This window comes from Carlito syrichta, unplaced genomic scaffold (genome assembly GCF_000164805.1).
Source record: "Carlito syrichta isolate Samal-C Ts95f unplaced genomic scaffold, Tarsius_syrichta-2.0.1 Scaffold317479, whole genome shotgun sequence".
NCBI classification, from domain to species: Eukaryota; Metazoa; Chordata; class Mammalia; order Primates; family Tarsiidae; genus Carlito; species Carlito syrichta.
Window position 1 is genome coordinate 213,539 of NW_007261575.1, and position 11,661 is coordinate 225,199.

An 11,661-nucleotide genomic window follows, 5' to 3' on the forward strand; every position below is an offset into this window, starting at 1 on the left:
AATGGCCAGGCTTGGTGGCTCAGCCTGTAATCCCAGTGCTTTGGGAGGCTCAGGTGAGGGGATTGCTTGAGCCCGCGGATTTGAGACCCGCCCGGGCAACTTGGTGAGACCTCATCTCTATAATAAATCAAAAATTAGCTGGGTGTGGTAGCGCGCGCCTGTAGTTCCAGCTACTTGGAAGACTAAGCAGGAAGGATCACGGAAGCCCAACAGGTCGAGACTGCGGTGGCTGGGAGCGTGCCACTGCACTCCAGTCTGGGCGACGGAGTGAGACTCCAACTCAAACAAAACAAAACAAAAATAATAATAATAACATCAGCACTTATGGACCTGCTCATGGCATTTGATATAATTTGTTAATCTGAAAGAGAAATCCATGTCTCTAAAGGCATGAGATTCCCCCAAAACAGAAGGCCTCAAAGTCAGCCTCTCACTCTACCACTACTTGTTCATTCAACAGTATTTATCAAACATTTACGATGAGTAGGATATGACTTGAGAGTTCAATCTTTGGAATAGGGCTAAGTCTCTCCTATTGTCCTTAGTGGCTTTCTTCAATAGTGACTTGCTCAAAAGAGTACACTCAATCATTCTGAATGTGAAAAACACTGGAATATAATCAAGTCAACAAATCAGATCAAAATCTTAATTCTACTCTTACCCTGGACAATGAAAATGTTGTAAAATGGTAACAATTGGTGAATACAGGTAAAGGATGGATGGATGTTCACTATAATGTTCTTTCAACTTTGTGTAGGCTTGGAGTGTTTCAAATTAATATGTTTGGAGAAATAATCAAAATAAAAAGGCAGAATAAAGCCATTCTGTGGGAACTAAAAGGAAGAAAACCACCTCTCTCTAGTCAGCCAAGCAGGAGAAGCACCCAGAAGCACCCAGCACTGGCAGCCATGCCTGACCCACCCCCCACTCCCCCAGCTCTGGCCTATCTTTGCTTGCAGGTCCTGGACTCCCAGCTGTGAAATCACTGCTGACTCTGGGCAGAACATGTAGGACCTTCCCTCCTCCTGTCCTTCTTTTGAAGATCAAAACAAACAACAAAACCATGCAAGGAATTTACACCCATATCCCCAAAATAACAAATGGCAGTTTATGTTTAAATCTCGTATCTTTACCCTTCCTTTAATTATATAAAAAAAGTTTATATAATATTGTGAAAGCCTCCTTCCCTGTATTCCCCTTTCCATTAGCAACTGCCCTTCCTCCCCAGAGACAATCATTATCACTCACTGCTATCACCTCTTGTTTACAATCTGTCTCAACCTTAACTGTATTATTTGTTATTCTTATTAATTGAATTTCTCCTATTTTGCTACCTTGCCATGCCCTGCTTTCCACCTAGAGGCCTCAAGTATTCTGCTAACAGGAACATAAGCCTGCTTGGCCACAGTACCTGCCAGGTTCCCACCATGGTATACTTGTACACTTATTATGCCCTAGGTCTGACCAAGCCCCAGTAGGGCACGTCTCACACCCAGAAATCTCTCAAGAGGCCTTTTGAGACAAGGAGAGGAATATTTTTATATCACACAAAAAGTGAATCATAAAGAGCTGAATCATTATTTTTGCGAAGAAGCATGTAAATAATATAGTCTACCTAGAGAAGCGAGCATATCATGCAAATCTTCCTTGTCGATGAAACCATCTCTGTTCTGATCAATCATATTGAAGGCCTCTTTGAACTCCTGGATCTGTGACTGGTCAAACATGGCAAATACATTGGATGTTGCGCGCTGAGGGCGCTTCTTGGTGGTCTTGGTCTTTGCCTTTTTGCTTGACATGGTGGCTGTTTAATTCTGGAGTTAAGAAAGAAAGAAATAAAACAAAAAGAATACAGAAAAAATACAAAGCAAAAAAGAACACATGCCTAAAGTTAGTAAAAAATCTACATTAAATAACTTAATAGAAGATTATTACTTCAATTGAGTAGAAATAGGTACACATCTAAACTTTATTTTCCAAGTGACAGTTGTCTGGAAAATTGCTTCGGGGGAAAAAAAGTAAAGTTTTAAAAGAATTAAACAGAATAGGCTGGTCTGGAAAAGTGAGTTATCTTAATTGATTGTTCAGTATAGATCAAACTCCTTGTTCTACTCTTTTCCCTCTTCCCACTACAGTATTTGACTAGTCTTAAAAAATGAAAGAAACAGAGTAGAAATCATTCATGAATTTTCCCCTCAAATTTCATGAGACCAATTTTTATTAAGTGAGAATGAGTTTAAAATATACAAGAGCTAGCATTTATGGAGTACTTACTCTGCGCCAAACACAGTTATGAAGGCATGGGGCTTCCCCAATAGAAAGGCTCCCAAGCTCATCTCTTACAAGGACTGTCCCCATTGAATCCCCATAGCAATTTCTGCAGTAGGTACGCTTGCTATTGCTATTTTACTACCAACATAACATAGCCTTGCTGAGCCTGTTTCTTCATCAGTAAAACATGCTCTCTATCTCCATGCAAGGTAAGTCTAAATGAGATAATGTCCATGAAGGGACTCGTATAGTCAGCATCAGTACATGTTCTTATTTTATTTTTTTGAGTCAGAGTCTCAATCTGTTACCCAGGCTGGATTGCTGAGGCACGCTCATGGCTACTGCAGCCACGACCTGCTGGGCTCAGGTGACCCTTCCACCTCAGCCTTCCAATTTGCTGGAACCACAGGCATGCACCACCACACCCGGCAAAGTTTTTTTGATTTATTGTAGACACGAGGTCTCTCCATGTTGCTCAGGTTGGTCTCGAACCCCTGAATTCAGGCAATCCTCTTGCCGCCACTTCCCAAAGTGCTGGGATTACAGGCGTGAGCCGCCAAGCCCAGCTACGGTACATGTTCAAAAGGTTCTCATCTTTAAAAACAGCCTCAACACTTCTTTCATCCTGCCTCCTTTCTAGCTATGTCCTCATTTCCCCTTTCCCTTGACTAAACTTTCAGACAGCAGTCTAATACTGAACTGTCTCCATCTTCCCTTCTTCCCAATCACTCCTTGATTCTCTGTAATATGGCTTTGGGAGTAGCCTCCAACACTCTACCGAAAGCCATCAAAAATTTAAATGTTAAACAGAATGGACACTTTTCATTCCATTTTTTATTTACAATTTTAGATACTATAAATAAATAAAACACAAAAATACTATCAGCTTTGGAGTTAGGAACCTGAGTTCAAATCTCAGCTGTTACTAGCTACATAAAACCTCTGAAAATTCATGGGACCATATCAGATCTGTGAGTACAACAGAGTTCTGGAGTCAAATTATCAAACCTGAGGGTGGTCTTGGGACATTCAATCTTACAACTGCTGTCAGAAGTGAGGGTGGCCTTGAGGACTGTTTCCTACCTCTGCAGTGCCACAGTGTGAAAGCAGATGACTAGCCAGGTCAGTGACCAAGCAAGGGGATTTTAAACCCAAGTCTCCAGGACTTCCGGTCTTTGAATTTTTATGCATATATTGTCTACTTCTCTTTCTTTAATCTCTAAAGAACACCCCACTGGGCGTTTTGAAGCTTGGCTTAGTGGTGTAGTACTAAATGAAGTACACTAAGTTTATAGTCCTTCCTTTAATGTTCAAACTCTTCCTGCCATATACATGTCCTGAATAAACATATTTTTTTCTTTTTTCAGTAAACTTGTTGTTTGATCTTAGTTATACTGAAGGTTAAATGTGAGACAGAACGTGGTCCCCTAGCAAGGCACTTGACTATAGTTTAACTCTTCTTCACATATGAGAACTGTTAAAGTTTATTCTCATGATAAAAATTCTGACTCTTTCTTTAATATAGAATATAGGTCAGAAGGCCTGAAGGTAAGAATTAGTTTTTCTCACCCAGTATAGTATCAGCAAATCATATCTGAAATAGAGTCATTTGGAAAAACTTCCCAAAGAGTGAATCTTTGTTTAAAAAAAAATGACCAGTCAATTGCATCATGCTAACTCTAAGGCCAACCCAAAATACACTGTATTTAACATTTGTGAGGCTTATTCTGAGTTCTCCAGAAAGCTGACGCCAAGACAGGAATAAACACACTAGGATTTTATTAGGGGAAATGTCTGTGAGAAAGAATGGGGAGACAGCCTGATCTGCTAGAAGAACTATCAGATGGTGGCAAGTCTGACTGCCAAGTAAAGGAAGGAGGGCAGGCATGTTGACAGATGCGAACTGAGAGCAATTCACAAACTGGCCCTAATCAAAATGTTTCAGAGTAGATATAGGCTCAATGTAATAACACTATAATTTCTTTTTTTAAGTTTTTTTATTCATATACTTCAAGAACAATTAGTACATTTGTATATGTATATAGTACCCATAGAAACTACACACACATAATAAAATATCTGCTGAAAAGTGAGGTAAACTTGCATCAAAACAATCAACCTGAAGGGAACTCTGGCCCTCAAACAAACTCCCACCCTCTTTCTCCTTACCTTCTGAAATAAGAATCTTATTTTTTCCACATTCTCACTTCCCACTTGCTTTTCAACCCACCACAATCTGGCTTTTTCTTCTCTACTGCAACTGCTTTAATTGCCAAATCTGGTATAAATCTTTTTGGATCACTCAATCGTATTTGACACTGTTATCCCTCTTTTCTTCAGGAACTCGGTAGCTCCTGGCCTGATGCTCAGTAATGACAGCAGAAATGAACTGTCCCACATGGAAATGGAGTGCAAGGATCCCAACCTCGAAGTATACTCTAATGGGGGAGGCTCCTAAATATGATACTGGAAAGATTGGTTTGTGTAAAATGCTGTATTTGATTTACTCTGTCTCCAGTTTCTATGACTGGTCCTTCTCCACTTTCTTCTTAGATGGTTATCTCCACTCACTTACATATTCATACTTTCCAGTAAACATGACTTAAAGTTCTTTACACTCCTTGTTTTCCTTGGATGACCTCATTAACTCTTACAGTTCTGATGACACCTAGAAGTCTGAACCTCCTGGTCTGACATTTCCCTTGTGCTTCGGAATCAAACATCCAATTGCCTGTGAAGAACAACCATCAGATATCCCGACACCTCATAATCACCAAGTTGAAGACAGAATTAATTATCCTCCTCCTCCTGAACTTTGCCATCCTTGTTTTCTACCCACTCAACAGAGCCAGAGACCTGGGCACCATCCTCCATAAATGATGAATCAAGCCCTGTCTCTTAAATGTTTCTCTGATTTGCTCATCCTCCTCATTCCTCTGCCACCACCCTAAATTAGATCCTCATATTCCCTTGGGTGAAGTATTTCTGTGGCCTCCTCCCTAGTCTCCTTGCCTCTTTGTTAAAAACTACCCTTCATTTTTTTTTTTTTTGAGTTGGAGTCTCACTCTGTTGCCCAGACTGGAGCGCAGTGGCCGCTCCTGGCCACCGTAGCCTTTGCCTGCTGGGCTCTGGTGGTCCTTCCACTCAGCCTTCCAAGTAGCCGGAATTATAGGCACGCACTACTACGCCCGGTTAATTTTTTATTTATTGTAGAGATGAGGTCTTGCCAAGCTGCCCAGGCGGCGGGTCTTGAACCCGCAGGCTCAGGCAATCCACTTGCCTTGGCCTCCCAAGTGCTGGGATTACAGGCTGAGCTACCGAGCCTGGCCTACCCTTCATATTCTAGTCAGAGGTGTCTAAAAGCATGAACTCTTCTTTGGCTCTCCACTTCCTAAAGGATAAAGTACAAGTTCCTTTTTTTTTTTTCTTTCCGTTGGTGTCTCACTCCATTGTCCAGGCTGGAGTGCAGTGGCACATTCACAGCCACCCCAGCATCGACCTGCTGGGCTCTGGCCATCTTTCTGCTCAGCCTTCCAAGTAGCCGGAATTATTGGTGTGTGCTACCACACCCGGCTAATTTTTTGATTTGTTGTAGAGACAAGGTCTCACCAAGTTGTCCGGGTTGGTCTTGAACCCGCAGGCTCAGGCAGTCCTCTCGCCTTGGCCTCCCAAAGTGCTGGATTACAGGCTGAGCCACCGAGCCCAGCCAAAGTACAAGTTCTTAAGCAAGGCACACAACTCTTCCTTTGCCTGCTGAGAATAACCTTTCCAGCCTCAGTTCTAGCCATTCTCTGCTTTGTACTTTACTTCAGCAACACCAAACTGCCTGTAGGTCCCCCAAGGCACCATGGAGTTTCTCCCTCTTTGTTCTTGCTATTTCTCTAGCCTTAAATTTCCTGATCCACTTCTCTGCCTTAGGATCAGAAAGCAAATTAAAGGTCTACTCAACTTATAGCCATATATTGAGTGACTTGTGCTAGGCACATTATATGTATTAAATGAAAACATGCCCACCTGACAAATGAAGAAACTGAAGATCAAAGATATTAGACAATTTGCCCAAGTGGCAGAGCTAGGATTCAAATCCCACTTGTTTCTACCTATGTATTTTCTACTTTACACTAAATGCTCTTCTAGTGATTTCGAGTTTAATACAAATATTTTCATGATACCAATATAATTCAACACTGATTTCTGAGCAGCTATGTTCCTCTAAATTCATATCCTAAACAAACTGACTTTTCAAATAAATTCAGACTATATTGGAGAAACCAGTGTGCAGAAGAGAATTGCACAAGTGAGTAAAATATGAGTGGCATGCCCTAGTTGGGTTTAACCAAGTGGCAATATATCCTACCAGTCATGGTTTTCATTTGGAACCTTTGCCTAGGACTCTCAAATAATTAATGTTTAACCTAGAAGTGTTAAAACAACAACAGCAACAACAACAAAACCTAACACTACCTTAAACTGTAGTTACAGACAGAAAAACTGAATGTCTGGGAGTAGAGCCCAGGCATCTGTACCTTTTAAAATGCACCATGATTCCAATGCACACTGAAGGCTGAGGACCTTGGATTACAGTACTAAGTTAACTACTTAGATCACACCGGCTGTTTATGTCCCTTGTTTCCCTTAGTTTTTCTTTCTTTCTTTTTTTTTTTGAGTTGGAGCCTCACTCTGTCACCCAGACTGGAGTGCAGTGGCCGCTCCCGGCCACCGCAGCCTCAACCTGCTGGGCTCTGGCAATCCTTCCACTCAGCCTTCCAAGTAGCTGGAACTACAGGTACATGCTACCACGCCCGGCTGATTTTTTGATTTATTGTAGGGATGAGGTCTCGCTTGCCCAGGCGGGTCTCGAACCCGCGGGCTCAGGCAATCCACTCACCTCAGTCTCCCAAAGGCGCGGATTACAGGCTGAGCCACCGAGCCCGGCTTCCCTTAGTTTTTCAGTGTTGGTTACTGTGGTTTAATGGAGATGCTCGAGACCTGAATTCTAATTCCATTTCTGTCATTCACAGGTTGTATGACCTTTGGCCATTTGAGCTTTCCCGGGCCTCATCTTCTTCAACCATAAAATAGACGTGTTAAGTAGATCAGAAGTCATAACCTGACAGCTACCAAACTACATGCAGTCTGCAGAAAGGTTAATTTACTCCCCCCAGTAATGACCTTTAGAATGCCTCTTTAAAAGGCTGAATTAGTTTACCAACATTAAGAATAAAAAACTGGGTATGTCACAAAAACTCTAAATTTCAGGCATTGTGAACAATAAGGAATCACTTGACCAGCATCCCAAAACTCCTATAGGTAATGAGTATTCAACAAAAAATCCCCCAACTCCCTTCATCTCCTTGTCCCAGCTGGCATTAGTTTGTGTTATCTGTCTGGCCACTGAGAGCATTTAAACTTTGGCCATGGTGGTAGCCAGGTTCCAAGATGGCCCTTGACAATTCTCATGCCTTTGTGTAGTTCCCTCCAACAGTGAAAAGGGTTGACCTGTGTAACCAATAAGATACTGTGAAATAATGAGGTCTGACTTTGTCACAATAGACTGCAGCTTCTGCCCTGCTCTCTTGGGATCACTTAGTCTGTGGGAACGAGCACCAGGTCCTGAGGACACTTACACAACCCTATGGAGAGGTCCATGTTGCAGGCAACTGAGGCTTCCTGCCAATAACTTGCCATGAAAATCAGCTATCTTAATCCTTCAGATGACTAAAGCGCCAGCATGCAACCTCGTGAGAGACTCTAAGCCAGAACCACCCAGAAGCTGCTCTGGTTCTGACCCTCAAAAAAAAAATATATATATTTTTTAAGGTGATAAGTTTTAGAGTAATTTGTTATACACCAATATACACTAATAAAGTCACTGTTTCCTTGACCTCTTTTATATTAAATTAGGGCAATGCCTTTATTTTAGAATCATAGTCACAGAATTTTAGAATGCTCAAAGGTACCGCAGTCAAGTTTACATTGGATAGGGAATTTTCTATTTCTGGTCAGAAAATTTTAACTCCTTGTATTTAATTTCTGTGTAAGTTCTGTAAATTCCTTTTTTTTTTTTGTTTAGTTGGAGTCTCACTCTGTTGCCCAGGCTGGAGTACAGTGGCACGCTCCCAGCCACCACAGCCTCGACCTGCTGGGCTGCGGCGATCCTTCTGCCTCAGCCTTCCTAGTAGCCAGAACTACAAGTGCGCACTACCACACCCGGCTAATTTTTGATTTATTGTAGAGATGAGGCCTCACCAAGTTGCCTGGGTAGGTCTTGACCCGCAGGCTCAGGCAATCCATTCGCCTCGGCCTCCCAAAGTGCTGGGATTACAGGCTGAGCCACTGAGCCTGGCCAAGTTCCTCTTTTAACTGTGACAGAGTCATCCCTTCCTTAACAGTCCCATCACCACCATCCTGCTCTTCTGGCTGAACTCCTCTGCTGATTTTCTAGTTCTTCTTGTTTCCTAACTAGAGTTCCCCTCAAAGCTCTGTCCCTGAATGATTTTTTCTTAAGTAGTAGTTGAAAAACTGGTAACGTAAAGATGAGGCAATTGAGGAGGGGGGAGGAGGGAGGAGGAGCTGGTTTTGCGAGCAAAGAGATGATCAAGAATTCAAGTTTTAGCCAAGCTACAGAAGAATGCTAGCAGAGATACCCAGAGGACAGGATGCTTTGGGAATCTTGTTTTACCAAGGCTGATTTGTGAGCAGAGGCACAAGGTAAGGCCTTGAGAGTAGATGAACTCACACAGAAAAGCATAGTTCCTTAGCTGGGCATGGTGGCGTGTGCCTGTAGTTCCAGCTACTTGGAAGGTGAGGCAGAAGGATCACCTGAGCCTAGCAGGTTGAGGCTGCGGTGGCCAAGAGTATGCCACTGCTTTCTAGCCTGGGTGACAGAGTGAGACTCCAACTCAAAAAAAAAGAAAAAAAAGAAAAGAAAAGCACAGTTCTTGGGCTAAAACCTAAGGTCATTTTACTCAATCTCATCTTTGTCAGTGTCTATCAGAAGCTTTAGAAATTTCTCATAAATTCTCATGGTCATTACTATAGTCAAAATGAGTATTTAGGCTGGGCGCAGTGGCTCACACCTGTAATCCCAGCACTCTGGGAGGCCAAGGCGGGAGGATCACTTAAGCCCAAGAGTTTGAGAACAGCTGGGTGTGTTAACGGGCACCTGTAGTTCCTGCTACTCAGGAGGTTAAGGAGGAAGGATCACCTGAGGCCAGGAGGCGGAGGCTGCAGTGAGCCATGATCCTGTGACTGTACTCCAGCATGGGCAATAGAGTGAAGACCTGACTGAAAACAAAAAAACCTAATGTTTGTTCTAACTGGAAGAATCAAATGACTGGATTCATAAGCAACAGTATGGAAACAGTGATCAAAAGGAAAATTTAGTATATAATCAAGTTAAAATACTAATTATAAAATTCATAACCTCAATCTCATATACTTAATGACATAAAATTATTTATGCTGCATATTTAGGCAAAAAGGTAGTCAGTTCCATAAATAAGTTTTCTTTTTAGAGAGCCAAACTCAATTTGTGTTTTTAAAGAAATAGGATCTTGCTCTGTTACCCAGGTTGGAGTACAGTGGCACGATCCTGACTCACTATAGCCTTCACCCCCTGGGCTCAAGTAATCATTCTGCTTCAGCCTCCCAAGTAGCTGGGACTACAGGTATAAACCACCATACCTGGCTAATATTTTTTTTTTTTTGAGAGACCAGGTCTTACTATGTTGCCCAGGTCTCCAATTCCTGGAATCAAGCAGTCCTCCCACCTCGGCCTCCCAAAGTGCTGGGATTATAGGTATGAACCACTGTGCCCGGCCCCAAACCCAGTTTTTACAACTTTTCTGAATACCAGGGAAGCTTTCCCCCAGTACTGTATATGTACTTTAACACTTACCACATATATTATAATACTCTCATTTCTTTCTCTAGTACAGGCTTTATATTCATCACAGTTGACAGTTACTAACTTCTCATCCTAAACTCCCATTATCATTTTGTTTTACTGCAGTTAAATGTACAAACTTTAATAAATTTTTGTAAATATGTACACCCAGGTAACCATCGCTCCAATCAAGTTACAAATGTTTACATGGATCCAGAAAGTTCCTTCCAAGTCAATCACCTGTTCCCACAGACAACCGTTGTTTAGACGTCTATAACCATACATTGGTTTTGCCTTTGAACTTCATATAAATGAAATTTTATATATATATATTTATATACCTGATTTCTCACACTCAGTACAACGTTTTTGAGATTCATCTGTTTTATTGGGTTTATCAGTGGTTCATTCTTTTATTATTGAGTAGTATCACACTGTTTGACAATTTACAAATGGCCTGATGGCTTTTTGCCTTTCCACCTTGGATTGCAGGGCCAGGTACTCAATAAATACTACTTAAGCAAATATATATGCATGCGTCCTTCCTATCACAAACAATTATATATACATATGCTCATTATAAGGTAGGTCATGGATCTGAATTCCAAAAGAAGGCTTTTCTCTGTGGTCCACCCATGGTTCAGGTCTTTTCCCCAAGAGATCTCTAAGGAAATTTACCAGCAACTCCTTGATCCACACCTGGAAGGAGCAGTGCTAACAAGGAACAATAATTGAGAGCTAAACATGTACCAGACACTGGCCTAAGCATTCCAATGTATTAACACATTTAATCCTAACAGTACCTATACTTATGGTATAGGTACTGTTAGCAGCCCCTTTTCTCAGAGGAGAAAGTTAGGATAAATCAACAACTTGCCACAGGACTAGAAAATGGTGGAGCTTAGAGCCAGGATTTTTACTCAGGAAATCAGCTCCAGGGCTTGTACCACTAGCCCCTAACACCCTGCGTATAGGTAGCTGGAATTCTCTACCAAGAAAATGTGGATAGTTATGGAGATAACACTCCACACTGCTAATGTGTGCAATGAGGAGGGAAGATCCAAAGGTGCTGGTAAGATGGGTTTGATAAAACTCATCCCTAGGTATCTGGAGTCTTTAAACCGTGGAAGAAAGGGAAAACTAGCCCAGTTTAGTCCTGTCGTTTCCAAAACATATGGGGATCTGTCCTTTAGAAGTTCCAGTTCATCTCGTCCAAACTCAAGTCTCATTAAAACATAAATGAATATTGAGTCTGTCTCACCCAACAGAGCTTGAACAAGCCAAACGCTGTGCACTTGGTTATGAAGTCCAGGAGCGTCCACCACCTTGGGCAAATTACCCCACTTCTCTGGGTTTCAGTTTCTTCAGTTACAAAATGAACTGGGTTCACAAGGTCCTACTGAAGTCTAAAATAATAGAAAACTTCCTATTGAAGTCTTTTCTTACCAAAACACTGTTCCATAGCTATCTTTTTTTTTTTTTTTTTTTTGAGTGGGAGTCTC

At 41.8% G+C, this 11,661-nt stretch overlaps 1 protein-coding gene across 4 annotated transcripts in view; it reads right to left on the reverse strand.

Moving 5' to 3' along the window:
- Window positions 1-11,661, reverse strand: part of LOC103277367 (myosin regulatory light chain 12B) — a 37,151-nt gene that overhangs the window by 24,328 nt on the left and 1,162 nt on the right. For 3 of the 4 annotated variants that reach the window (XR_002481359.1, XM_008074757.1, XM_021707414.1), the window contains exon 2: window positions 1,616-1,814. Coding sequence is in view for 3 of the 4 variants with exons in the window: in XM_008074757.1 (XP_008072948.1) it covers window positions 1,616-1,799 (184 nt within the window). In the remaining variant the exon portion in view is untranslated. Of the gene's footprint in view, window positions 1-1,615; window positions 1,815-2,619; window positions 2,626-6,087; window positions 6,094-11,661 lie in introns of all 4 variants that reach the window. The other variant, XM_021707413.1, reaches the window with a different exon arrangement.